This window comes from Hippocampus bargibanti, linkage group LG04 (genome assembly GCF_051943395.1).
Source record: "Hippocampus bargibanti isolate YZ-2025 linkage group LG04, ASM5194339v1, whole genome shotgun sequence".
Classification (NCBI taxonomy): Eukaryota; Metazoa; Chordata; class Actinopteri; order Syngnathiformes; family Syngnathidae; genus Hippocampus; species Hippocampus bargibanti.
Window position 1 is genome coordinate 27134916 of NC_142737.1, and position 27338 is coordinate 27162253.

The window sequence follows — 27338 nt, forward strand, 5'->3', positions numbered from 1 at the left end:
CGAAGAATGTGATCCTCACCGTGCTCCCAGCATTCTCCAGGTGCAGCAACGCCGTATGGAGGAGGTAGATGATGGCATCCTCCACACCGATGCTGGGCTGGTAGGCAAACTGCAGCGGGTCCAGCGATGAGCTTGCCAGCGGTCGCAGGTGGGCGAGGACGAGTCTCTCCAGCGTCTTCATCAGGTGAGACGTCAGCGCCACCGGTCTGTAGCTGTTGAGCTCTTTGGGGTTGGCAATCTTGGGCACTGGGACCAGGCATGACGTTTTCCACAGCTGTGGAACTCTGCCCAGCTTCAGGCTCAGGTTGAACAAGTGCTGGACAATGTCACACAGCTGGTCGGAGCAGGTCTTGAGGAGTCGGGAACTGATGTCATCCGGACCTGCTGCCTTCCTCACCTTCATCCTCCTCAGTTGGTTCCTCACCTGCGCAGTTGTGACAGACAGGCAGGAACCAGGAGGCAGAGTGGCGGCTGAGGGTGTGGCAACGGTTGGGAGGGCAGATGTTGGTTGTGGAAAGCTGGTCGTGAGAGGGGGCAGGGAGGGTAAGGCCACAGTGAGAGTTGGTGCAGGTGCAGCTACAGGTGAAGTTGACGGTGGGCCGGGGGCGGCTGGCGTCTTGTCAAACCGATTGAAAAAGCGGTTGAGTTCATCTGCCCAGTCCTTGTCTTTTTCGTTCAATGTCACTGGGCTTTTGTGGCCTGAGATGTTTTTCAGGCCCTTCCAGACACCAGCGACATTGCTGGCTTGCAGCTGCTCCTCCATTTTCATCCTGTAGGCCTTCTTCCCCTCTCTGATCTTCCTCCTCAGTTGGATCTGCACGGCCTTCAGTTCCTCTCTGTTGCCCGACACAAAAGCCCTTTTCTTCTCCTTCAGGAGGACTTTTATGTCGGGATTAATCCATGGTTTGTTGTTGGCAAAACACCGCACAGTCCTGGTGGGTACGGTGTTTTGTTCACAAAAGTTAATGTAGTCTGTGATGGTGTTGGTGAGTGAGTCAATGTCTTCCCCATGAATCTCAGTAAAGAGCTCCCACCTGGTTGAATCAAAACAGTCCCGCAGAGCTTCTTCAGCTTCTGTGGACCATCTTTTGATCGTGCGGGTCACAGCTGGTTGCCTCTGGACAAGGGGTTTGTACACAGGCTGGAGATAAACCATATTGTGGTCTGCTCTTCCGAGAGGGGGGAGGGTTTGTATGCATCCTTGGCGTTTGAATAAAATAGGTCCAATATGTTATTGTCTCTGGTGGCACAAGTTACATACTGTGTGAATGTTGGGAGGGAGAATTTCAGGGAAATGTGATTGAAGTCCCCTGAGATGATAAACAAGGCGTTGGGGGACTGGGTTTGCAGCTTGTTTACAACAGATATGAGGGCATCGGAGGCAGCGCCGCCCTTTGCCGTAGGGGGAATGTACGTCGACGTGATGACAATGTGTCTTTTTTCGGTCAGGGGGGCGTTCCTTTAGTGACGTCACGTACGGACTCGTCACCAACTCAAAAACAAGACTTCCTGAATATTCAGCGCGAGTCTTAATACGTAAAATCTAGCTATATGCGGTGGCATCTTTTTAAAATACGCTCAGTAGAAGTCATTTGAAGCCATTTTACAACTTATGGACATAACTTGTCGGTTGTCCTTTAAAGGACAACCAACACTATTTTTTTGTTTCCTAACTGACATCAGAAAAACGTTTTATAGCATCTAAAATACCCAAAACACGCAGGCTGATATTTTTAGTCAAATGCAAAACACCAATAAAAATGACTTAAAGTGTCCCAAAACTACTTCAAACTGACCTAGGAAATGACGAGTTTCAGAAGGTCCCGCCCCCTTGTTCGTGACGTCGCACCAGGACGTTTTGCCTTGCTCTAGAATCAAAACAATGGCTTCCGATTCTGAGAAGATGCTTTCTTGTCACTCATTCAGTCATGAATATGATTCAAATAGTTCTCATGAGGAAAGCATAAATGTTTGCTATCGATTAAAGAAGTCCTTCCGTATCATTTAGAGGCGTCTGGGCTCCAATGTAGCTCCCCGAAAATGCACAATATGGCGCCCAAGCTCCGTTGGAAATGGGCTGATTTGTCTGCTGGAAATTTGTGTCAACTAGTATCAAATAGTAGTCTTGGTGCAACACAACGATTCACCATCCCATTATTTATGTGTTTTCCTTCTAATTTCGCCATCAACGCAATGTTTTCAGACCAAACAAAGTACCCAAAATGCATTGTGTGTCGCTTCCTGATGTCACGTCAGAAATCGTCACCAACTCGAAAACAAGACTTCCTGAATATTCAGCGCGAGTCTTAAAACGTAAAATATAGCTATATGCGGTCTTTGTAAAATCTTTGTAAAATACGCTCAGTAGAAGTCATTTAAAGTGATTTTACAAATTATGGACACAACTTGTACGGAGGCGTCGGTTGTCCTTTAAAATGTTCATGCCCACAAACAAAACAAAACGATGTTTCACCCCCTCTTCCCCTACCCCACTGCAACTAAAACATGATGAATTAAACATACCATCACAATTGTTGCCACAGTCAACGGAAATCTTTAAAACTAAACTGCAAACTATAAGATAGAGCAACACTAATTTTCACCACATGGAAGTTTGACGTAAGAAAAAAAAATACTGGCGGTACTGGACCAATTTTGTATTTACAGTACAGCATGTGGTCACAACCCTCGGTGGCTGCACTGAAACAGATGTGAATTAAAATTGGGCAAACCTATTTTACTGCATGGCGGCGTCACGTCTGACTGCAAATACACATACTGAAATACAGAACATGGGATAATAGCTTTGTCATGTCATTGTTTTCCAACGAGGCAGAGAAAACGTAGTCTAGTGGTGCAGATGTTACTTTAAAATTCTAAATTTTTAGCCACCCACCCATTCCTTTTCTGAACTGCTTTATTCCCACATGGGTGCATATGTCCATCCATTTTGTGCACTGCAAATCTTCATTGAGGTGAATTTTTAGTCCAACTTTGGCCGAGAATGACCTGACTGTCGGCTGACTGACAGGTAGCAGCCAGGGAGTTTTTCGGCAACCTGGACTGCCTTCTTTTGCAACACAGAGCCCATGTCAGTCTGGTCAGATGTGGATCTCCTTCTGCTCTCCTTGTATGTTTATCGGTCAAACTGCAGTGTTATAGCCATGGGAGTGAATCTCTATGGCTGTGTGCTTTCATTTATGGAGTATTCTTCTTTTCCTTTCGGCTTTTCCCTTCAGGGGTCGCCACAGCGAATCAGTGTCTTCCATCTTTCGGAGTTTGATTCGCATGTTTGTTTTGGCCAAGCTTTTATGCACATTCCTAATCAGTTGCCCTCCACCGGTGTCTCCAAAAGAATGTAGTATTCGTACGTGACCACGAGAGGTCAGTCTTGCACAATTTTTGACTTGCAATTCTCATTTTTTTTCACGGACACATGCTCTCTAAAAGGCTGCCCATTTTAATGAAAGAATACAGTGAACGTTGCCAAATTGAAACGCGGAACTTGGTAAGTGCACACTTAGTGATCGTTCTAGTTATTTAAAATTTAAATATGTCATTTGAATGAGAATATCAATGAACAACAAGCAGTCTTTCTTTGCTCCTTATCTTTATTAACATGTTCACAAATAACGCATGTCTTATGCTTTGTTCAAGTATACTGACAGTATACATAATATGTAGCCTGTAAAACAGACTGTACCCTCAGAAAACAGAGAGCCAGTTTGATAGCACCACAACCGTAAAACATACAATAAAGCACAAAAGCGAAAACTGATTAAATAGAAGGTAGAAGAAACTACACCAATCCACAGTTCCGAGTCTGTAAATAGGGAGAGATTATAGTCAGGGTATCATTCACCACTCTTAAGAGTCCGCACGGATGTTCTCCTCCAGCTTTGGAACATCTTTACACTGTCAAGCACAGTTTCACCTGATTCTTGTTGCTTTCGTCATCATCCATTGTGAATTAAGGTCTTTTTACACTTGACTGTTTTTTTTCTCAAATATTTGAGTTTGACTATGTAGTGCAACACTTTCAAACCGTGAGCTCACTCAGATAACCAACACCGCCTCTTCTTCTTGCTCACTCTCTGAAATTGACAAATGTGTTGGGACAGTGCGCAATTCTATTATTCCATTGTGTGCAGTGTTTGAAAAGGGACTTTTGCTGCAAACATGCACCAGTCCACAAAGCAAGGTCAATCAAGGTACTGTATATCATTGGATATGTAGCAGGAACTTCAAAAGCCTCGTCAAACACATTTGGGATGAACTCAAAGCAATCTTGGGCGTCACCTTTTCATTCAGCAGCGGTGCCCATGAATGTGTCTTCTGAGTGAATGGATGACAATAGACCCTGATATATTTATTATATTGCAGACTCCACACGTTCCAATCTCCTGTTGAGTGTGAACGGCCTGTTGTCCCAATACTTTTGTCTTCATTGTGTGAGTTGGCGGATCAATGGTCTGCCAACTCACCCTCCGGGACCATTCAAAGAGATTTGGAAGATGGAGTGAAGGTGATAGAAAAGAAAACCAAGGCAAATAAGAAATTGATTTGCTTTGACGACTAAGCCTTCTTGCTTGGGCGCAAGTGTAACCGCATATGCCGAAGTGTGTGGAAAATGGCAATTTGGGAAGTATGCGGAAGGAAGCACAACAAGCCTGAAGGTCCCCCCCCCCAAAAAAAGAACCTTGCAGCCGAGCCCGCAACATGAAACGACACAAGCTCTCAAACAGAAACCCAGAAGGAAGTATTTTTTTTCTCCAGCGTTGCATTTTTGCATTTATAAAGAGGTTCTTTGTGACACTTTGAATTGAATTCCATTCCAGCAGGAGCTCTCTTGGAAGCAGGACACTCACGATGGAGCCAGAGCCGTTCTTCATATTTGGGTTTGCTGTGTGCTTCAGAGGTTCTCCCTGTTGGATGGTGAATAGCTGGTGGCTTTTTACCTGTGGGTGACTTGATTGTTGAGGAGGCCCGGAGACGTCTGCACTGTCTCAGTGCTTAATGAGTCACCTTGCGAAAAAAAAAGCAAATACACTTTGACCAACAAATCATTTTTATCTGCTTCACTTTGCATCACGTCCCAATCTTCGGGAGATTTCACATCATTGATAAGATATACTAAGCACTATGCATTTTATTGGTTCTTGTAGTCTAAACATTAGCATACATCTAAATATTGCTGCTGCAAAAAAAATTCTCTCAACTTCATTTTTTTGGTGTGAATGTGAATTTGACAGTAATTCAAGATATACAGTATCAGTTCAATATCAATACAAGATTTACAGTATCATTTTAATTTTTGAATGTTATTGGTAGTCACAATCTAATTAATAAGAGGGAAGTGATTTTCAATGTTTCCTTTCCTTTCTCAGCCACAGCTTAATCAAATTTAGTCCACACACCATGTTGGATGTGGAAATCTTTCTCAATGTGTTGATCCAAACAACGATAGTTTAGTCTTGGGTATGCTAAATGATAGAGTGCACATTAGTAAACATATTACGTTATTTCATGCTTAGCTTAGTACATATTATGTTATTGCATGTTTAGTTTAGTCTACATGGATTGTTAAACTCATTCGTTGAATAGTTTTGAAAGCAGGATGTTACAAGTTTCAAGTTTCAGTCTAAATGTTCTCTCCCAACATACTTGCCCATAGCTGATTGGACAAAAGATCGCTGCTGTGTGACTTCCTATACTTGTCCGTAGCTGATTGGACAACAGATCGCTGTTGTGTGCGCTCTGTCTGTGCGCTGTACATGAACGGGCACATGTAGTTGATATATAGTTGTGATAGCCAATCAGATCACGAGTTGGCACAGTAAGGCCAGCTAGAGGGCCTCGCATTGAACATGACATGTACGCGTCCTGTGATTGGATACTTACTTTACCTCCTCAGCCCTCAGCGGAGGCAGCGCTATGCAAATCAACCAAGCTACAACAGATCAGACCCGGAAACTTTAGCAGAAAAACCAAGTACAGTAAAGTCTCGTTATATCGATATTCAAGGGAGTCCGAAAAAATATCGATATAACCGGGACTATCGATATATCCGACCCTGTTTGCATGTAATTTTCTCCGTGCGTGCATAGAAATAGTATCGATATAACCGGGACTATCGATATATCCAATATCGATATAACGAGACTTTACTGTATATCTACTCGCTTTTTTTAACCCACAATGGCTCAAGGAGAGTACAACTCGCTGTCGCACGTAGGTAAGCCTATTCTCAAGAACAAATGAAAAAGATTTGTTTACTTTTATTTTTAACAAATGGTTCGTTTTGTGAACGTCTTGTTGTTTTTCTTATATTAAACTGACATTTTGTAATTTAGCGTAAAATCTTGTTAAAGATGGCATATTCTTGGTGGACTTAATAAAACTTTGTGGACAAATGATTTTAAATTTGTTTGCAGTATCACGTATAGTGACAAGTTCTAATTGCTGATGCAGATTTATTGATGTGTAATTGCTCCTGTGTTGTAGACGATTAAGGTGATGCCACGCCCAGCACTGCGTGCGTGTGCTTTTGTAAATGATATCTCCAGCCGTTGTGTCATAAATTATGGTATTACGAGGGATATTTGTTCAAGTCGGACTAAGCAGGACTTCACTGAAGGCCTAGGTGTGAAATGCACGGACCGCCACTGGTGTATTACAGTGATACCTCTGCTGACGAATGCTTCAGCTCACGAACTTTTCGCCTCACGAACATTAAATTTGCAAGCATATAGTCTCAGCTGACGAACTAGTTTTCAGCGGACGAACCAAACCACACGGTTGAACAGTGCCACGGTGGCTGGCGGGCTAGTTTTGTCACCCCTTTTTTTTTAGTGCGGACGTGGTTTGTTATAGATTGTACTTTTGCTATTATGGGACTGAAAAGACCCCACCACAGTCTCGTGTTAAGCCGAACAAGCCACTAAAGAAAATTACGATCGAACAGAAGAAGGAGATCATCAAAAAACACAAACGAAGTGTGCGTTTGGGTGACTTAGCGTCCCAGTACGATAACGCTAAGTCGACCATTGCTACTATCCTTAGGAACAATGAAGCTATTAAAGGTGCGTGTGTAGCTAAGGGTGTTTCCGTGTTGTCTAACTAAGGGTCTCAGGCAATAGAAGAGGTTGAAAAACCTATGTTGATTTGGATTAACGAAAAGCACCGAACAGGGGACAGGGTGAGTGAGGGTATTATTGCTGAGAAAGCGCGGCAACCTGGACGTTTGTTATCCATTCCATCAAGCCATCAACTACCATCACAAAGCTAAATAAAACGACTTTATTATATGGTACAATTTATTTATTTAATGACAATACAATAGCACATTTATTATACATAAAATAAGGTATATTTTGTGTAGTTTTAACGCTTATTTAGTAGGAAATGATGTTTTATGGGGACCTGGGAGTGGATTATTCTCATTTTAATGGTTTCTTATGGGAAATAAATGTTCGGAAGACGAACTTTTCGCCTCACACACACTTGAGCTGAGGTATCACTGTACTTCCAATTTAGTCCAATGATTAATTCTAATGGACAATGTAGCCACAAGGGGCACAAGCCAGTGTCTTATTGTGCCGGTCCAAGACCGGATAAATACAGAGGGTTGTGTCAGGAAGGGCATCTGACATAAAAAAAATTGCCAAAACAAATATGCGAATCAAACCTCTGAATCCCATACCGGATCGGTCGAGGCCCGGGTTAACAACGGCCGCCATTGGTATTGTTGACCTTCAGGGTGCCAGTGGAAAATGTACTACTGTTGGTCAAAGAAGGAGAGGAGGGAGGTGTGCCCGGAGGAAAAGAGAGAAATGGAGCGCCAAGAGTATAGAACTAAGAGTAAGAACTTTGAATGTAGGAACAATGACAGGTAAAGGTAGAGTGCTGGTTGACATGATGCAGAGAAGGAAGGTAGACATATTGTGTGTCAAGGAGACCAGGTGGAAAGGGAGCAAGGCTAGAAGCTTAGGGTCAGGGTTTAAGTTGTTCTATCATGGTGAAGACAGACAGAGAAATAGAGTTGGGTTTATTTTAGAAGAGGAGAATAATCCAGAGAAGTGAGAGGGTTGTAATTGGTGGAGACTTCAATGGACATGTTGGCGCAGGAAACAAAGATGATGAGGCAGGTTTGGACTCCAGATGAGGAACGCTGAAGGACAGATGGTGGTTGAATTTGCTAAGAGAATGGAAATGGCGATTGTGAATACTTTCTTTCAGAAGAGACAGGAACATAGGGTGACCTATAAGAGTGGAGGCAGAAGTACACAGGTAGACTACATTTGGTGTCAACGGCGCCATCTAAAGGAAATCAGTGACTGCAAAGTAGTGGTTGGTGAGAGTGTAGCCAGACAGCATAGGTTGGTGGTGTGTAGGATGACACTGGCAGTGAGGAAGATGAAGAAACCAAAGGCTGAAGTGAGGACAAAATGATGGAAGTTGAAAAAGGAAGAGTGTTGCATAACATTTAGGAAGGAGGTAGGACAAGCACTGGGTGGGCAAGAGGTCCTTCCAGATGACTGGCAAACTACAGCGAACATAATCAGAGACACAGGTCGGAAAGTACTTGGTGTATCGAGTGGGAGAAAGGTAGATAAGGAGACTTGGTGGTGGAATGGGGAGGTGCAGGAGTGTACACAGAGAAAGAGGTTAGCAAAGAAGAAGTGGGACACAGAGGACGGACGAGACTAGACAGCAGTACAAGGAGATGCAGCGCACGGTTAAAGTAAAGGTGGCAAAGGCCAAACAAGAGGCCTATGATGACTTGTATGCTCGGCTGGACAGCAAGGAAGGCGAGACTGTTTTTACAGGCTGGCGAGACAGAAAGACAAAGATGGTAAGGACCTGCAGCAGGTTCGGGTGATTAAGGATAGAGATGGCAATGTATCAACAGATACCAGTAGTGTGATGACAAGATGGAAAGAGTACTTTGAAGAATGAATGAGAAAATGAGAAGGAACAAGGAGGATGAAGGGGGGAAAGGTACTCGGGCCTGATGATTTACCAATCGAGGTATGAAAGTGTCTTGGAGAGGTGGCGGTGGTGTTCCTGACTGGGTTATTCAACAAGATCTTAGATGGTAAACGGATGCCTGAAGAATGGAGACGAAGTGTACTCGTGCCCATTTTTAAGAACAAAGGAGATGTGCAGAGTTGTACTAACTACAGAGGAATAAAGTTGATGAGCCATACAATGAAACTCTGGGAAAGAGTAGTTGAAGCGAGACTAAGAGCAGAAGTGAACATTTGTGAGCAGCAGTATGGCTTCATGCCAAAAAAAGAGTACGACAGATGCAGTGTTTGCTTTAAGAATGCTGATAGGGAAGTACAGAGAAGGTCAGAAGGAACTGCATTGTCTTTGTAGAGAAAGCGTACGACAGGGTGCCCAGAGAAGAGCTGTGGTATTGCATGAGGAAGTCTGGAGTGACAGAAAAGTATGTCAGAGCGGTGCAAGACATGTATCATGACTGTAAGACAGTTGTGAGGTGTGCTGTCAGTGTGACTGAGGAATTCAAGGTGGAGGTGGGACTCCACCAGGGGTCAGCTCTGAGCCCCTTCTTATTTGCTATGGTGATGGACAGGCTGACAGACGATGTTAGACAAGAATCTCCTTGGACCATGATGTTTGCAGATGACATTGTGATTTGTAGCGAGAACGGGGAGCAGGTGGCGGAGAAACTAGAGATGTGGAGATATGCCCCGGAAAGGAGAGGAATGAAGATCAGTCGCAGCAAGACGGAATATACGTGTGTGAATGAGAGGGATCCAAGTGCAAGCGTGATGCTACAGGGGGAAGAGATAAAGAAGGTGGAGGATTTTAAGTACTTGGGGTCAACTGTCCAGAGCAGGGATGGGCAAACTACGGCCCGCGGGCCACATACGGCCCGTTAGGCTTTTTAATCCGGCCCGCCGAACTTGTCTAAATTATAGTAAAAACTGTCTGAAACTCGTGACAAAAAGGAGGTGGACAAAAGGGCAGACAACTCTGAAAAGTTGCCTGCCCCGTTTTTCACAACTTGAAACACGATAAGACCAGCAATCGCAAAAAAAAAAAAAATGTCACAAAGTATTAAGTTTTTTATATTAATTAAGGCTGTACCTACCACAAATCTTACCTTGCTTAATTTACGGTAAATGTCCAAGGCTGCAGATTGCGCTGCAGTAGTCATTTGTCACCATCGTGCACAATGCAATGTTTGCATTGCTAGCTACAAGCCACTAAGCCCCTTTCAACTCTCACGTACACTTTACAGTCACGGTTTGATATGAATTTACGTTTTTTAGCGTCGCACATGTTGTCAGTTTCTTTTGAATCTTTCTTCTGGGCTGAGGTTCTGTGCATCTATTTTGGAAAATGATATGCAAATGCACAACCTTATAACGCTTGCGAAAGTCCGGAAGAAAGAAGCAGACTTCTGATTGGCTGCCGTGCCGAGTATCCAAATTTCAACTGAAGGTAGCCTCTGTCTGTGTGCTTGGCGACGGTACACGTGTACTGTTTGCGGGTGAAGGCGAGGGCGTCCGTGGCGAGTTTGTAGAGGGCGCGGTCGGGACAATCCATCCATGATTTAGCGGAGTTTAACATAAGTAGGTATTATTGACCTTGAATATTTCGTTGTGGAATAATATGTTTTGAATGTTGAAAGTGATTCAATTTTTCAATAAATGTTGATTTCTTAACTTTGCACCGTCAATTGAAACTTATTAAAAACAGACGCAATCTTGATAAATCACAGTGCATATGTTATTTTAATCTATTTCCATTTCCTCCTCCCAGTATCTGCGAAATAGTCTGTAAATGCCATATCTTGCATATTCCTTGAGACAAATTTATTAATTGATCAGGGATATGTTTCACATTTGAAAGACGGTTAATAAATTGGGTTGTAGTGTTCTTACTGTGCTATGAGGTTTGTACACACTATGTTTAAAGGACAACCGGCACCATTTTTTTTTTGTTTCCTACTGACATCAGAAAAACGTTTTATAGCATCTAAAATACCCAAAACACGCAGGCTGAGTTTTAGTCAAATGAAAAACACCAATAAAAATGACTTCAAAATGAATCCGGAAATGGCTAATTTCAGAAGGTCCCACCCCCTTGTTCGTGACGTCACGCCAAGATGTCTTGCCTTGCTCGAGAATCAAAACAATGGCTTCAGATTCAGAGAAGATGCTTTCTTGTTACTCATCCAGTTATGAATATGATTGAAATAGTTCTGAAGAGGAAAGCATAAATGTTTGCAATTGATTAAAGGAGTCCTCCCATGTCAATTCGAGCCGTCAATGACAGAAATGTAGCACCCAGAAAATGCAGAAGATGGCGCCCAAGCTCCGTTGGAAATGGGCTGCTGATTTGTCAGCTGGGAATTTGTGTCAACTAGTATCAAATGGTAGTCTTGGTGCAACACACAACGATTCACCATCACATTATGTGTTTTCCTTCTAATTTTGCCATCAACACGGATCAACACGAAGTTTTCAGACCAAACAAAGTACCGCAAAATGCATTGTGTGTGGCTTTCTCGGTCAGGGGCGGTCCAAACGTGACGTCACATGGGGATCGTCAACAACTCGAAAACAAGACTTCATGAATATTCAGCGCGAGTCTTAAAACGTAAAATATAGCTCCAGTAAAGTCTCGTTATATCGATATCGGATACAGTAAAGTCTCGTTATATCGATATTCAAGGGAGTCCGAAAAAATATCGATATAACCGGGACTATCGATATATCCGACCCTGTTTGCATGTAATTTTCTCCGTGCGTGCATAGAAATAGTATCGATATAACCGGGACTATCGATATATCCGATATCGATATAACGATAGCTATATGCTGTGGAATCTTTGTAAAATACGCCCAGTCGAAGTCATTTAAAGTGATTTTACAAATTATGGACATCCGGAGGCGTCGGTTGTCCTTTAATGCTTTAGGTTTAGTATTTCCGGCCCAAACACTCCCTCCAAATGCTCCTGGCCCGGCCCCTCTGTCAAATTTTAGAACCCATTGCGGCGTGAGTCAAAAAGTTTGCCCACCCCTGGTCCAGAGCAATGGATTTTAAGTACTTGGGGTCAATTGTCCAGAGCAATGGAGAGTGTGTAAAAGAGGTGAAGAAGCGTGTCCAGGCAGGCTGGAGCGGCTGGAGAAAAATGTCAGGTGTGATGTGTGATACAAGGGTTTCAGCTAGGATGAAAGGAAAAGTGTAAAAAACCGTGGTCAGACCAGCTATGATGTTTGGACTGGTGACAGTGCCACTGAAGAAAAGACAGGAAGCAGAGCTGGAGGTAGCAGAGCTGAATATGTTGAGGTTTTCTTTGGGAGTGACCAGCTTGGATAGGATCAGGAATGAGTACATTAGAGGTACGACTCATATTAGGGGCTTTGGAGAGAAAGTCAGAGAGGCCAGACTGAGATGGTTTGGACATGTCCAGAGGAGAGAGAGTGACTATATCGGCAGAAGGATGCTGAGCCTTGAACTGCCAGGCAGGAGACCGAGAGGAAGACCGAAGAGGAGGTTTATGGATGTGGTCAAAGAGGACATGAAGGTAGCTGGTGTGAGAGAAGAGGATGCACAAAACCGGGTTAGATGGAAGACATTGATTCGCTGCGGCGACCCCTGAAGGGAAAAGCCGAAAGGAAAAGAAGAAGAAGATTAATTCTAATGGACACGTCGTGTATCTGAAAAATGACATGCACGAACACAGACTAAGATAAACTTCCATTTGATGAGATACAGTATGGGGCTACCCACCTTTATAGAAGTGAAAAGGTCTCCGACATATTCGAATCATTTTAGATCTGAATGCCAATGACTATGCTCACCTCAAATTGCTGTCACAATAAATAACAAACGGCGTAAAGATAATAGGCGGCCAAGTGGTCAAGTGGTAAGCACGGCGATTTCACAGTGCAAAGCTCATGAGTTCAAGACCCAGTTTCAATTCCCTGTGTGGAGTTTTTACGTTCTCCCCGGCCCTGCGTGAGTTTTCTTCGGGTCCTCTGGTTTTCTCCTACATTCCAAAACATGCATGGCAGTCTGATTAAACACTCCAAATTGTTCCCCGATGTGAGTGTGAGTGCAAATGTTTGTCTCTGTGTGCCCTGCGATTGGCTGGCAAATATTTCAGGGTGTCCGAAGACAGCTGGCATATGCTCCAGCACCAGAACGGAAAATCGATGATTTTAAATCTATTTTAACTGCATTACATATTTATCGTGAGATGAATGCAGCACCACATCACACCAGATATTACGTTGCTCTAAAATAAACTGGAAACAAAACAATGAGCATGCTTGCACAGGTCCACACGCATGTTTGTCCGACCACGGTTTGAGCGGATAGCAGCGCAAGACACTGACAAGAGACACTTAAAGGACAACCAACACCACTTTTTTGTTTCCGATCTGACATAAGAAAAACGTTTTATAGCATCTAAAATACCCAAAACATGCAGGCTGATATTTTTAGTCAAATGCAGAACACCAATAAAAATGACTTAAAGTGTCCCAAAACTACTTCAAAATGACCTCAGAAAGTTTCAGTTTCAGAAGGTCGCGCCCCCTTGTTCGTGACATCACGCCAAGACGTCTTGCCTTGCTCGAGAATCAAAACAATCGCTTCAGATTCGGAGAAGATGCTTTCTTGTTACTCATCCAGTTCTGAATATGATTCAAATCGTTCTGAAGAGGAAAGAATAAATGTTTGCAATCGATTAAAGAAGTCCTTCCGGATCATTTTGAGGCGTCTGGACTCCAATGTAGCATCCCGAAAAATGCACATGATGGCGCCCAAGCTCCGATGGAAATGGGCTGATTTGTCTGCTGGGAATTTGTGTCAAATAGTATTAGGAGCCCGCGATAAGAAGAAAGGAGCGTCAGCGCAGAGCGGCGATGCATATGTGGAACTGCTGCGGCTTGGAATTGAAGCGGATTTATTTGGGACAGGAGATGTGAGACAATCTCTTTTCGTCAATGGATGCTACAGCTGCGTGTTAGCTTTAAACATTTAGCTTGTAGTCGACGTGCACATTCCACCATGATGTCCCTGATCCACTGATGAAGAGACGCTTTGATCCTCTCCTCTTTCATCTGGAACTTATTCGTGTAACAAGGAGGGTACAGAAAGTGCTTAAGACTGAATGACTATCTGTGTCTTTTTATTGTCATGTTATTTTCTACGTGTATGTATTTTTTTTTTTTGCTCTTTTGACTTCAAGACGGCGCCGCGAGAGTGGCTGCCTTTCCAGCAGCTCATGTATTTTGTTTTTCTACTTTCATTCCTTTCATCACTTTGCTGCTGTGAAATTTACATTTCTCCACTGTGAGACTAATAAAGGCAAATCCAATCCAATCCAATAGTAGTCTTGGTGCACCACACAACGATTCACCATTGCGTTATTTATGTGTTTTCCTTCTAATTTCGCCACCAACACAAAGTTTTCAGACCAAACAAAGTACCCAAAATGCATTGTGTGACGCTTTCACGGTCAGGGGCGTTCTATACGTGACGTCACGTCAGGCATTGTCATCAACTCGAAAACACGACTTCCTGAATATTCAGCGCGAGTCTTAAAACGTAAAATATAGCTACAGTAAAGTCTCGTTATATCGATATCGGATACAGTAAAGTCTCGTTATATCGATATTCAAGGGAGTCAGAAAAAATATCGATATAACCGGGACTATCGATATATCCGACCCTGTTTGCATGTAATTTTCTCTGTGCGTGCATAGAAATAGTATCGGTATAACCGGGACTATCGATATATCCGATATCGATATAACGAGACTTTACTGTATATCGATAGTCCCAGTTATATCGATACTATTTCTATGCACGCACTGAGAAAATTACATGCAAACAGGGTCGGATATATCGATAGTCCCGGTTATATCGATATTTTTTCGGACTCCCTTGAATATCGATATAACAAGACTTTACTGTATATGTTGTGGAATCTTTGTAAAATACGCTCAGTAGAAGTCATTTTACAAATTATGGACACAACTTGTCCGGAGGCGTCGGTTGTCCTTTAAAGAGCTTCTTAATGGAAAGATATGCATTCAAAAATAATCCTGTTGGACTTCTGAATCTTATAATATGAGAAGAGACACTGATGTCTTCCATCTTCCAACATCTTCCAGGACTTACCATTGTGACAGCTGTACATCCACACACGATGACCATCATATCGACATTGGCATTTCATGATGTTATTGGTGTAGTCAGACTCTGGCACTTCGTAGCTTGGATTGATTATAATCTATAAAAAATATATATGAATGATTTTATATTTTTAATTTTACAGTAATATAAGAAGAGACAAATGGGGGCAGGAAACTTACCTGGAAAATGTAATCCCCTGGTTTTATGTCAGTGATGTCAATCCACTGGCAATCAATATCATGCCTATACGTGTCCCAGCATCCCACAGTGATGCCCTGCTCTCCAAAATTGTCACATTCGTATCTCTTTTCAATGCCTGCAAGAAGGCAAAAAAATAATTAATAAAAAACAATCACCTGAAGTGTCTGAAAGAGGACATCCAAGAGACCCCTTCGCTGCTTGTATGTGAAACACTTTTTGCACATTTTAAATATTTTTTTTTCTTCAACGTCATCAAAGAGTAAAAATAAATTCCAGCGGTATAGTACTTATGGCCACTTGAGGGCAGCACTTCTGTCCATCCATCCATCCATCCATCCATCCATCCATCCATCCATCCTTGCCTTTTCTATCCTGCTTGGCCTCACCACGCTAAAAAGCTGGAGAGTATCCTAGTTGATTTTGAGGAAGCGGGACACCCTGGACCGGTTGTCAGCTAATCTCACCTCCCACACACTTACATTCAAAGCGATTTTAGAGTTTGCAACTACAGTTAAATACATAATAATAATAATAATAATAATAATAATAATAACTTCAGAGTGCAGAGGTCGTGACTTCAAGACCCGGTCCGGCCTCCCAGTGTGAAGTTTGCATGTTTTCCTCGGGCCCTTGTGGGTTTTCTCCGGGTCCTCCGGTTTCCTCCCACATTCCAAAAACATGCGTGGCAGGCCGATTGAACATTCTAAATGTTCCCTAGGTGTGAGTGTCAGAGCAAATTGTTCTTTGTCTCAGTGTGCCCTGCGATTGGCTGGCAACCGATTCAGGGTGTCCTCCGCCTAGTGCTCTAAAATGGCTGGAATAGGCTCCAGGATAAAGAGGTCTGAAAAATGGATGGATAGATTGGTGGACGGATAATAATAATAATTGTAATAATACATTTCATTTAGAAGCGCCGTTCAAAAACAAGGACAATTTACAGTCACAGTTAGTTTTTTCTTAACTATGAATTTAATAATAATAATAATAAGAATAATAATAAGAATAATAATAATAATAATAATAATAATACATTTAATTTTTAAGCGCCTTTCAAAATTCTCATGGACACTTTGCAGTCTCAGGATTTTTTTGTGCGGGTGAGCAGCAGCAGCCATTCGTGCCAGCGTTCACTCTACCCGGAAGTAACACAGACAAAATACAGGAACTGCTGCAAAGGCAGCCACTCTCGCAGCGCCATCTTGAAGTAACAAAAATAAATAAATAACAAATAATATGACAACATAAAGACACATCCTCCACATCAACTCATCAGTATATTTTGTCATGTTCCAACATTAAATACAAAGTCATTCATTCCTATGTGTTTGTGACTATGCGGCATTAATGTCTTTCGTGAAAAAAAAAAAAAAATCACCACAAAAGTATACATCTGAAGTAAGAGTCCGATTGGGAAAAGATTCAAACCTTCATCACACTCTGAGTCCTCCAGACAAAAACTGGCTTTATGTCCTTCTGCTACTTTGGTTCCATTAAGATCAAACAGATCGTAGGTAGTGAAAACTTCCATGCTGTGATAATGCCTACCGACACAGACACAGAGTTGTAAAAACAAAGCTCCAACGTAGCACTGTGAATAGAAAAGTATCCCACATCAAAGCAAAATTTGTCAACAAAAATCGCAAAGTAAAAAAAATAAAATAAATAAATACAGTAAAGTCTTGTTATATCGATATCGGTTATATCGATAGTACCGCTTATTACGATACTATTTTCATTTCCCTTGCACATTTCTAGTCTTTTTATGTATAATTAGTACCGTTTAGTACGATACCCGGTTATTACGGTGCTCCTTTTCATCCCCCGCCGGCCATTTTTGTTGTTTATATCGATATATCCGTCGCGCCATTGGTCAACTTGGTCACGTGTCTTGTTACGTGAGCCGCCATCGGTCGCGCCATTGGTCGACTTGGTCACATGAGCTGCCATCGGTCGCGCTATTGGTCGACTTGGCCGTGTGACTTTGTCACGTGACACGCCATCGGTCGCGCCATTGGTCAACTTGGTCACGTGTCTTGGTTACGTGTCACGCCATCAGTCGCGCCATTGGTCGACTTGGTCAGGTGACTTGGTTACGTGCCCAGCACCCGTGTAGCAGAGCCATTTTCATTTTCAGACGCTAGCTCGTGTGTAGCAGACGAGATTGAAGTGTTTGTGTTAAAAGGTAAAAATGGGAAGCAGAAGAAGATTGATGACTTTTTTAAATTGTATACATAATACAGTAAGATGTAAGCGTTGCAGTTTCCCTGTTGTGTTATGTACATGCCCACTGTACTGTATATGAATGCAATCGTTTTTTGCAACAATGTTTCTTGTTTTGTCTGCTGAAGCGCGATGATTTTGAAAATTATTAACATTCCATACTGTGTATTAAAGGACAGCCGATGTCACTTTTTATTCAAATGCAAATAAAAATGACTTCACGCCAAGACGTCTTGCATTGCTTGTGAATCCAAACAATGGCTTCAGATTCGGATAATATGCTTTCTTGTTACACATCCAGTTATGAATATGTTTCAAATACACTGTAGTTCTGAAGATTAAAGCATACATGTTTACAATCATTAAAGAATTATATGTGCCATTTTGAGGCAACATTGGGGGAACATCTCACCCAAAAAAAAGGGAGCTAATGGCCAGCTCCGTTTCTTATATGGCGCTTGGCTGCCCTCTTTTGGCGGCTTTTGTTTAATGCAGTTCGGCACAGGATCGGATATATCGATAGTCCCGGTTATATCGATATTTTTTCGGACTCCCTTGAATATCGATATAACGAGACTTTACTGTAACAAATAATATGACAACATAAAGACACATCCTCCACATAAACTCAGTAGAAAAACACAATGGGTTTGTATTTTTTAAGAAGCTTGTGATTTCAATTTAAGGTCAATCCCTGGGCATGAAAATGTGTGTGTGCCTTGCTGCGGGAATCAAAAAAGGAAGTTGGAATGAGGTTGAATACGTTTGTCCAGTTATCAAGCAAAAAAAGTTTATCATGGAGGTTTGAATGGCAGAGACAATTCAAACGGAACGTGCCTTATCAAGCAAACAGAGTCATCTGTAATTTGGAACTGACCTATGACAGTCGTGCCACACCCAAGACTGTCGGTCGGCTTTAGGCCGGAAGTCGGACTGGCCGTTATTGTGGATCTGGGAGGAGAAGCGCAGCAGGCGGCGGTACGAGTTGGCAGGCGTCTCCTTGGAGGAGGAGGACAGGCATTCCTCCTCAAAAGCACACTGAAGCATGAACATGGGCCTGTCCTCCATGTAGGTGGTCTGCTCCACCGCCTGAGGGTTCAGCACCAGGTCGGGGGCCGCTGATGGAACAAGAATGAAGGCTGAAGCAAACGGATGTGCACGGGTACACAGTTGCGGGTGATGGAATACACGTGCCGTAGCGAGCATCAGACGGATGCCAAAATCTCACGTGGAGCCAAATGGTACGGTCCGTCAACAGCAAGGTTGGTAAAACACGCTTTGTAAAGCACATTTATTCCAGACGTGGGAGCGCCTCATCGTTCGGCCTTGTCATATGAGTACTTTTTCAGTGGCGTCGAACCGCGCGCGTCAAGCAAGACCAGAAACGTATCCGTAACACACTCCCGTTGATAGATGGGAAGTCGTGGGAATAGATGGGAAGGATGCGTTTCATATTGCTTAATTATATGAAAAGACCATTGTTATTGCCATTCACAGGTGACAATGACTTTGCATCCAGGAGTTAGGAATAGATAAACAACGTTTCATACTCCTCGCTCGCCATTGAAATAAGTGAAGTCACCAGCGGCCATCTTATAAGTCCGCCAAACTTAAGCACATACATTTCTCCAGCCTGTTTTCCATGTTGTGTCACAAAAATATCACTTTATATGGCCTACCAATGTCTGGGAAAAGAACTACATGCATTTTTCCTCTGTAAAAATGTTCTCTCCTCAGGTACATCTGTGAGTCAGAGTTGAAAGTGCAATTTGCTCAAAATTCTGGAGAAAAAAATCTATTTATGGAACCTGCAAGATGTGGCGAGGCCACGAAAATGCGAAGGGAGGGGTGTTACTGTTATTAGCAGAAAAATGTGTCCGTCCGACCTTGTGTCAGCTCCGCCAGTTTAGCTGTTGTCATATTTCAAAGCTTTTTCGACCTGTGACATCGGTTGCGTTGGCGCTGATTGGATGAAAATCAAAAGACGTGCACATGCGTACTGGTTTGTACTGACGCACACACAGGAGAGAGCAGTGTCAGTGATAACAATGTTTTTTATCGAAAAAAATAACAGGTGTCATTTGCAGTGGCAATGTAAAATGGCTGCCCCCGTGGGTTCAACTGCAAAGGGCCTATTTATACTCCATTCATGTATAAGTCCTTGGACTACATGTTGCCGCGAGTATATGACAAATGTCACCTACAAAGCCTCAGTCCTTTAAATGCTCATTGAGTACCCGGTACCTTAACAAAGTGGTAAATCTTCCATTTTCCTGACTTTTCTTTTTAAAACATGAATAGGTTAGTTTTTGACCAAATAACAGAAAATTGGCGAAAAAACAAAGAATGCAAATAAATGACATTTTGAAGAATAAATAATAAACTAAATATTCATTCATTCATTTTCCGACCGCTTCATTCGCACTAGGGTCGCGGGGGATGCTGGAGCCTTTCTCAGCGGTCTTGGGGCAGTAGGCGAGGGACACCCTGAACCGGTTGCCAGCCAATCACAGTGTGTAAATAAAATATTCAACATAAAATAAACTGAGTGAATAAGGCGCCTTACTCTCAGAGCACGAGACTCCTGCGGCATTGCGGCCGCCTCCTTTGGAGCAGCTGAGGTGGGCTCCATGGTGCAGGCAGTGGGACAGAGACATCTCAGTACCAGAGCAGCGAACTCCACTCATCACCACACTGTCTGCACTCACCTCGCCTTGCCAGTACCATGTTTCCTATTGACGAAAAAACAAAACGTGACTTTAAAGCAAGCGAGGTGAGCACCTATCTCTGGGTTATTTTGTTGAAATAAATTTAGCATTGTGTTTCTCAAACACTGTATAATCAGTTGAATAGGAAGTGCTTGGAATTGTTTTCATGATTACACAAATACTCCTACTTTATACCTAAACTATACATATAACTATAACTATACCTAAATATTCAATTGTGCTCTTTGCCATAAACAAAATAGTTTCGGTGGTGAAAATATTGACATCCTAACAATGGTAATTATGTGGCCTCAACTTGAAATACGATGAACCGATGATCGAATCACTTGAAAAAAAAAAATGCTAATTCATTATGGTGAAGCATATACAGCAAATCTGCCTAATCATCAAAAACTGCAAATTATTGCATGATGCTTTCTTGATAATGTTGGCAGTTCCCCACAAACACATCCCCCAAATTAACATTTGTTTTATTGCAAACAATAACATCAAAATGCTTAAAGGACCCCCAGACAAGTTGTGTCCATAATTTGTAAATTCACTTCAAATGACTTCTGCTGAGCGTATTTTGCAAAGATTCCACCACATATAGCTATATTTTACGTTTTAAGACTGGCGCCGAATATTGAGGAAGTCTTGTTTTCGAGTTGATGACGATCCCCTATGTGACATCACATTTGGAACGCCCCTGACCGAGAAAGCGACACACAATGCATTTTGCGGTACTTTGTTTGGCGTGAAAACTCTGTGTTGATGCCCAAATTAGCAGTAAAACACATAAATAACGCGATGGTGAATCGTTGTGTGTTCTGACACAAATTCCCAGGAGACAAATCAGCCCATTTCCAATGGAGTTTGGGCGCCATCTTTTGCATTTTCTGGGACACAACATGCTGTCATTGACAGCTCGAATTGATATGGAAGGACTCCTTTAATTGTTTGCAAACATTTATGCTTTCCTCTTCAGAACTATTTGAATCATATTCCAGTGTCTGAAACTCGTGACAAAAAGTTAGTGGACACCCAGGCTGATAACTCTAAAAGCCTCTAGAGTTGCCGATCCAGTTCTCACAACTTAAAACACACAAAAAAACTCTCAAAAAAAATAAATAAAATCATTGCGAAGTTTAAAAGGTTTTTTTTTTAATGAAGGTACCAAGTACCAACCACAAATGCTCCCTTGCCTAATTTATCGTAAATATACATTGCTTATGATTTTGCTCCAGTTGTCGTTTGTCGTCATGGTGTACAATGTCACCTTTGCATTGTGTAGTCTGCTCAAAGCTACGTGGACTCTGCTTTCTCAGGTCTTGCATAGTCGGCACCGGCAGCCAATCAGAATCCTGCTTCGGACTACACCCTGACTATAAAGTGTACTTCAGAGTTTTGAAAGCCGCTGAGAGAGTGGAGTCCACATGGCTCGTAGCATTTTGTTTGTGGCTTTTGGTTTATAGAATAAAACAAACGTTTGATTTGAAAAAATATCTATTTTTTTTCTTGAAGAAGTTGTCGGCCATCCGGGCCGAGACGTGAAGAAAGTTGTATGTCCGACTTAAAAGTTGTACGCCGTGGGCCACCGGGCAGACACTATTTCAAACACTGCATATTCATAACTGGATGAGTAACAAAAAAGCATCTTCTCTGAATATAAACTCTGTGAGCCCATTGTTTTGTTTCTTGAGCAAGGCAAGACGACTTGGCGGGGGCGGGACTTTCTGAAAATCACCAGTTTCGAGCTGATTTGTGCCGGATTTTGCACACTTTAAGTCATTTTTATTGGTGCATTTGACTAAAAATATCAGCCTGCGTGTTTTGGGTATTTTAGATGCTATAAAACGTTTTTCTGATGTCAGTTAGTAAACGAAAAATGGTGTCGGTGGTCCTTTAAATGTGAGTGTGAATGTCTGTTTGTCTCTATGTGCCCTGTGAGTGACCACAGCGGCCAATCTCGGGTTGTACACTGGATCCCTTCCATAGTCAGTTGAGATAAAAGTGAGTCCACCCATGACCCTGAACCGAACTAGCAGCAGTGCAGTGCAATTTCCACTGTGACCACTGGAGTGCACTCCAGTACTTCTTCAGTTTTGCTATACTGTACATGTAAACAAGACGGGTTAACACTGCATTTTGGATTGGATTGGCCTTACCTTTATTAGTCTCGCAGTGGAGACATTTACAAACTGTCCTTAATGTTCATGAAATTTGATTAAATGAAGACACTTATTGAATGACAGGAGAATATGACACACACACATCGGGCTTCTGTCCTAATATTCATTCATTCATTCATTCATTCATTCATGCATGCATTCATTCATGTTACGGTCGGTAGAAGTAGAAGATGTGACTGTTGTGGACTAAGACGTAGCACAGATTAGCAAGGATGAAGTGAGGAGGGCGCTGAAGAGGATGAAGGGTGGAAATGCACCCTGCATGGTATGGAAGTGTCTAGGAGAGGTGGCAGCAGTGTTCCTGACTGAGTTGTTCAACAAGATCTTAGATGGAGAACAGATGCCTGAAGAATGGAGACGAAGTGTACTGGTGCCCATTTTTAAGAACAAGGGAGATGTTCAGAGTTGTAGTAACAACAGAGGAATAACGTTGATGAGCCATACAATGAAACTATGGGAAACAGTAGTTGAAGCTAGACAAAGTCCAGAAGTGAACATTTGTGAGCAGCAGTCCGGCTTCATGCCAAAAAAAAAAAGAGTACGACAGATGCAGTGTTTGCTTTAAGAATGCTGATAGAGAAGTACAGAGAAGGTCAGAAGGAATTGCATTGTGTCTTTTTAGATCTGGAGAAAGTGTATGACAGGGTGCCCAGAGAAGAGCTGTGGCATTGCATGAGGAAGTCTGGATTGACAGAAAAGTATGTCAGAGCGGTGCAAGACATTGATCATGACTGTAAGACAGTTGTGAGGGGTGCTGTTGGTGTGACGGAGGAATTCAAGGTGGACGTGGGACTAGACGATGATGTTTGCAGATGACAACGTGATCTGTAGTAAGAGCAGAGAACGGGTGAGGAGAAAACTAGAGCGGTCAGTGTGGGTTTGTCCTGGAAAGTAGAGGAATTAAGTCAGTCGCAGCAAAACGGCATATATGTGTGTGAATGAGAGGGATTCCAGTACAAGAGTGATGCTACATGGAGAAGAGATAAAGAAGGTGGAGGATTTTAAGTACTTGGGGTCAATTGTCCAGAGCAATGGAGAGTGTGTAAAAGAGGTGAAGAAGTGTGTCCAGGCAGGGTGGAACAGCTGGAGAAAAATGTAGAGTGTGATGTGTCATAGAAGGGTTTCAGCTAGGATGAAATGAAGTGTATAAAACAGTGGTGAGACCAGCCATGATGTTTGGACTGGAGACAGTGCCACTGAAGAAAATACAGGAAGCAGAGCTGGAGGTAGCAGAGATGAAGATGTTGAGGTTTTCTTTGGGAGTGACCAGATTGGATAGGATTAGGAATGAGGAGATCAGAGGCACAACCCATATTAGATACTTCTGAGAGAAAGTCAGAGAGGCCAGACTGAGATGGTTTGGACATGTCCAAAGGAGAGAGAGTGACTATATCTGGAGAAGGATGCTGAGCCTTGAACTACCAGACAGGAGACCGAGATGAAGAGCAAAGAGGAGGTTTATGGATGTATATAGTCAAAGAGGACATAAAGGTAGCTGGTGTGAGCGAAAAGGATGCACAAAACCAGGTTAGATGGAGGACACTGATTCGCTGAGGCGACCCGTGAAGGGAAAAGCCGAAAGCAAAAGAAGAAGTTGGTGTACAACAACTTCCTCCTTTCCATCAAGTTCCTTTGCACGTACCTGGAAAGAATTGCTGGCAAAGCCCAAGCCCAGCTGTCTGCAGACAACCATGGCCTCCATAGTTCCCCAGCCCTCACTGCACACCGTCCCCCACACCAGAGAGCCGTTCTTCTCCATCAGCACTTCCACACGACCTTCGAAGGGGTTTCGACCGCCACGCAAACGGAGCTACAGATATGGAGGACAGGAAAGTCATATCGTTTTGGGCTCAAATGCATGAATCTGGTATTTGAGTGCAATAAATATGACAAGCACAAAGATTGCTCATTTCAATACACCGTACAGACCTACAAGTGTATTTTTAAGGACTGCAGTTGAGGTCTTGAAAATCCTTTCATTTCATTAAATGTGTACAGTATAATAGAGTTGTCGCCAATCTTTTGGAAAGTGAGTTACATAATATCTACTGACTAATTTGAAGTACTACCTGATTGGTCTACAGAACCCAAACCAAAAAAACTGTTTTTTTTTTGTTTTTTCACTTTATGTTTAAAAAAATATTTTACAAGGTGCAGATACATATCGAGATGTACAGTACCTGATCACATATGCTCTGGAAAACACACACTCACTAGTGAGCTATTTCTAAAACAGGTTAGTGCTGCACCTCGTTAGTTATCATAGGTATTTTAAAAAAGTACATGATTAACCCATGCACTGCCAGACGTGCAAAAATGTGTCCACTCCAGTGCCAGGGTTTTTGTCATTGTCACTCAAATTCCAGGATCCACAGAATATTGAGTTTTAGTACCACATACACATTCAATGCAGAGTAAGAAACCTTAGACTCTCTACTTTTCTAAAAAAAAAAAAAAAGAATTCCTAAATTATATGTGTCTGGAGTTACAAGAGTTTGAAAACAATGCAATACAGTAAAGTCTCGTTACATCAATATCGGTTATATCGATAGTACTGCTTATTACGATACTATTTTCATTTCCCGGGAAATTTCTAGTATTTTATGATGTAATTAGTTCCGGTTAGTACGATACCCGGTTATTATGATAATCCGGTCACTACGATGCCCTTTTCATCTCCCGCCAGCCATTTTGCTCTGCTTATATCGATACAAAGCAGCTTCAAGCTGAATCGATATTTGCTTAAGGATTTCAATACACTACCACCATTAGCGAAATCTGTATCTGTAACACCGTTGGTCACGTGACCAACTTTTTAGTGTAGCAGAGCTTACATCTTTCATTACTGCCTCAATAGCATCTGAAACATACTGTAGTCTTCTTGTCTTCTTATATACAGTTGTTCAACACCAATTTCAACCATGGGGAAATGTAAGAATTGTGATATCAAAACGAAGTACAAGGCAATCGTGGCTGTGGAGGAGAATCCAACAAGAATTGCGAAATAGTTCGACATGCCGCAGTATACTTTATCAATGTAAGTAATGTTAATGTTGCAGTTTTTGTTTTCCATACATGTATTTAATTGTGTTGTATTCAGATATCTTGTTAGCGCTTTCAATAATCACTGTTTTTCATACTGTATGTACATGCTGGAGTTCGTGGTTTCTCTCGTGTGTATAGAACAACGTGAGGATTTTCCATTGGTTGAACTTTAGAAAGGAAATAGTAATTAGACGTTTTTATTTAATGCATAAGTTTATTTTTCCCTTCACGACAGTACAAAAGCATGCTAGATACGCAATCCATGAACTCAAGGAGAAAATTACATGCCATATCAAAGATCCCCCATTTATTGCCCACTTTTACTGCAGTTCGGCGCAGGATCGGATATATCGATAGTCCGGTTATATCGATATATTTTCAGACTCCCGAGAATATCGATATAACAAGACTTTACTGTACATACATATTGGTTTAGATGGGGCTTTAACAACAGCTGAAGCTGGAACAAAGTGCTAACGTGGAAAAAAGGGAAATGCTGCCCCTGGTGGAAGGGAAAAAAACATTGCCAGAGGCCTGGCCCAGCGCATTATTGGTACCCAAACAATAAAAAAACAAAACCCGAACAAATTCAGGATTGCCGCTCTATGTCATATTTTCAGTTTTTGAATACATTTGTGAATGATATTTGGGGTTGTGTATACATTTTTTACCTTTAAAAGTGTGACCCAATATGACCAATTCATAATGAATCTTTAAAACAGTACAACATCAAAAAAATCAACCAAAGCAACATGTATGCAAAGAGATCCTGTGGTGGTTGACAGAAACAAATGCACTTCTCCTTTTCGAAAGAGTTCCATTTTTATTAGTATTTCCAAATGGGTTAAGATCCAAAACTCAATTGGTATACCCAACTTATTCCTGAGGGCTCTGATGTCAAAAACAATTATGGGCACCACTTCTTGGAAGTCAGCGGAAGTAGCAATTTGTTACCACAGCTTTACTTGAGCGGTTTATTTCAACATTTCTTTTTCTTTTTCTTTACTGTTGGAAGCCGCCGCAGCATTGGAAAATGTCTTACACAGCATCGGAACTTGTTGGCAGTTATTAGAACTGACAGAAGAATTGACACTATGACTGCAAAAGCAATGTTTTGAACAATGAAGGAAGAGAGAACACGGCTATGATCATCAGTACGAGATTCGTCTGAAAATCTTCATTTGAAACGTTCAATTGAACACACCAACCACTGGCACCCCTACAGACCACCCACCGGCACTGTTATTCGTTTTGCGGACCAAAAGCCCATGTATCAACACACACATCAAATTTTATGTTAGCGTGACTTGCGATAACCAGCATAGAAGATTCGCCGGTTGGTGCATAACAATTGAGAGACAAAAGAACAACAGACATGATTTTTATGTTAGTAAAGGACACAAGAAGGTAAACGGGAACCATGTTAAACCCCCTTTAACAAAATAATACAGACATTATGAATGCCTTGTTACCAATATGCCTTTTATTAATTTTTTAATAGCTAATCTCACTGTCTGATGCAAACTAGTTCAGAAAGCAGCTGAACAATGTTTAGACATTGTTTAATGTCGAGGACTACTTTTTTATGTCATCCTTCAAGCATGCTGCAATGTGTCACATGGGATTGTTTTCTCCGAAAGCCAGCGTTGCCCACATTGATTTTAGACAGTGACTGTCATAGGAAAATGCCTGGTGCAAATGGTTACCATTAACAAAACGCCGGTCGACGTGAATACTGGAAGTTATGCGCGTAATTCATGCAAAGGCTCTTGGGGCTCGAGGTGAG

The 27338-nt window shown here is 42.1% G+C and overlaps 1 protein-coding gene across 2 annotated transcripts in view; it reads right to left on the reverse strand.

Moving 5' to 3' along the window:
* Positions 1–3591: 3591 nt before the first annotated feature.
* loxl2b (lysyl oxidase-like 2b) overlaps positions 3592–27338 on the reverse strand; it is a 48544-nt gene continuing 24797 nt past the window's right edge. For both annotated transcript variants that reach the window (XM_088994973.1, XM_088994971.1), the window contains 7 exons: positions 24150–24317; positions 20174–20339; positions 18485–18725; positions 16813–16928; positions 15366–15502; positions 15172–15283; positions 3592–5025 (listed from right to left, as the gene is read on the reverse strand). In XM_088994973.1, coding sequence (XP_088851099.1) covers positions 4955–5025; positions 15172–15283; positions 15366–15502; positions 16813–16928; positions 18485–18725; positions 20174–20339; positions 24150–24317 — 1011 coding nt within the window. In that variant the 3' untranslated portion in view covers positions 3592–4954. The remainder of the gene's footprint in view (positions 5026–15171; positions 15284–15365; positions 15503–16812; positions 16929–18484; positions 18726–20173; positions 20340–24149; positions 24318–27338) is intronic.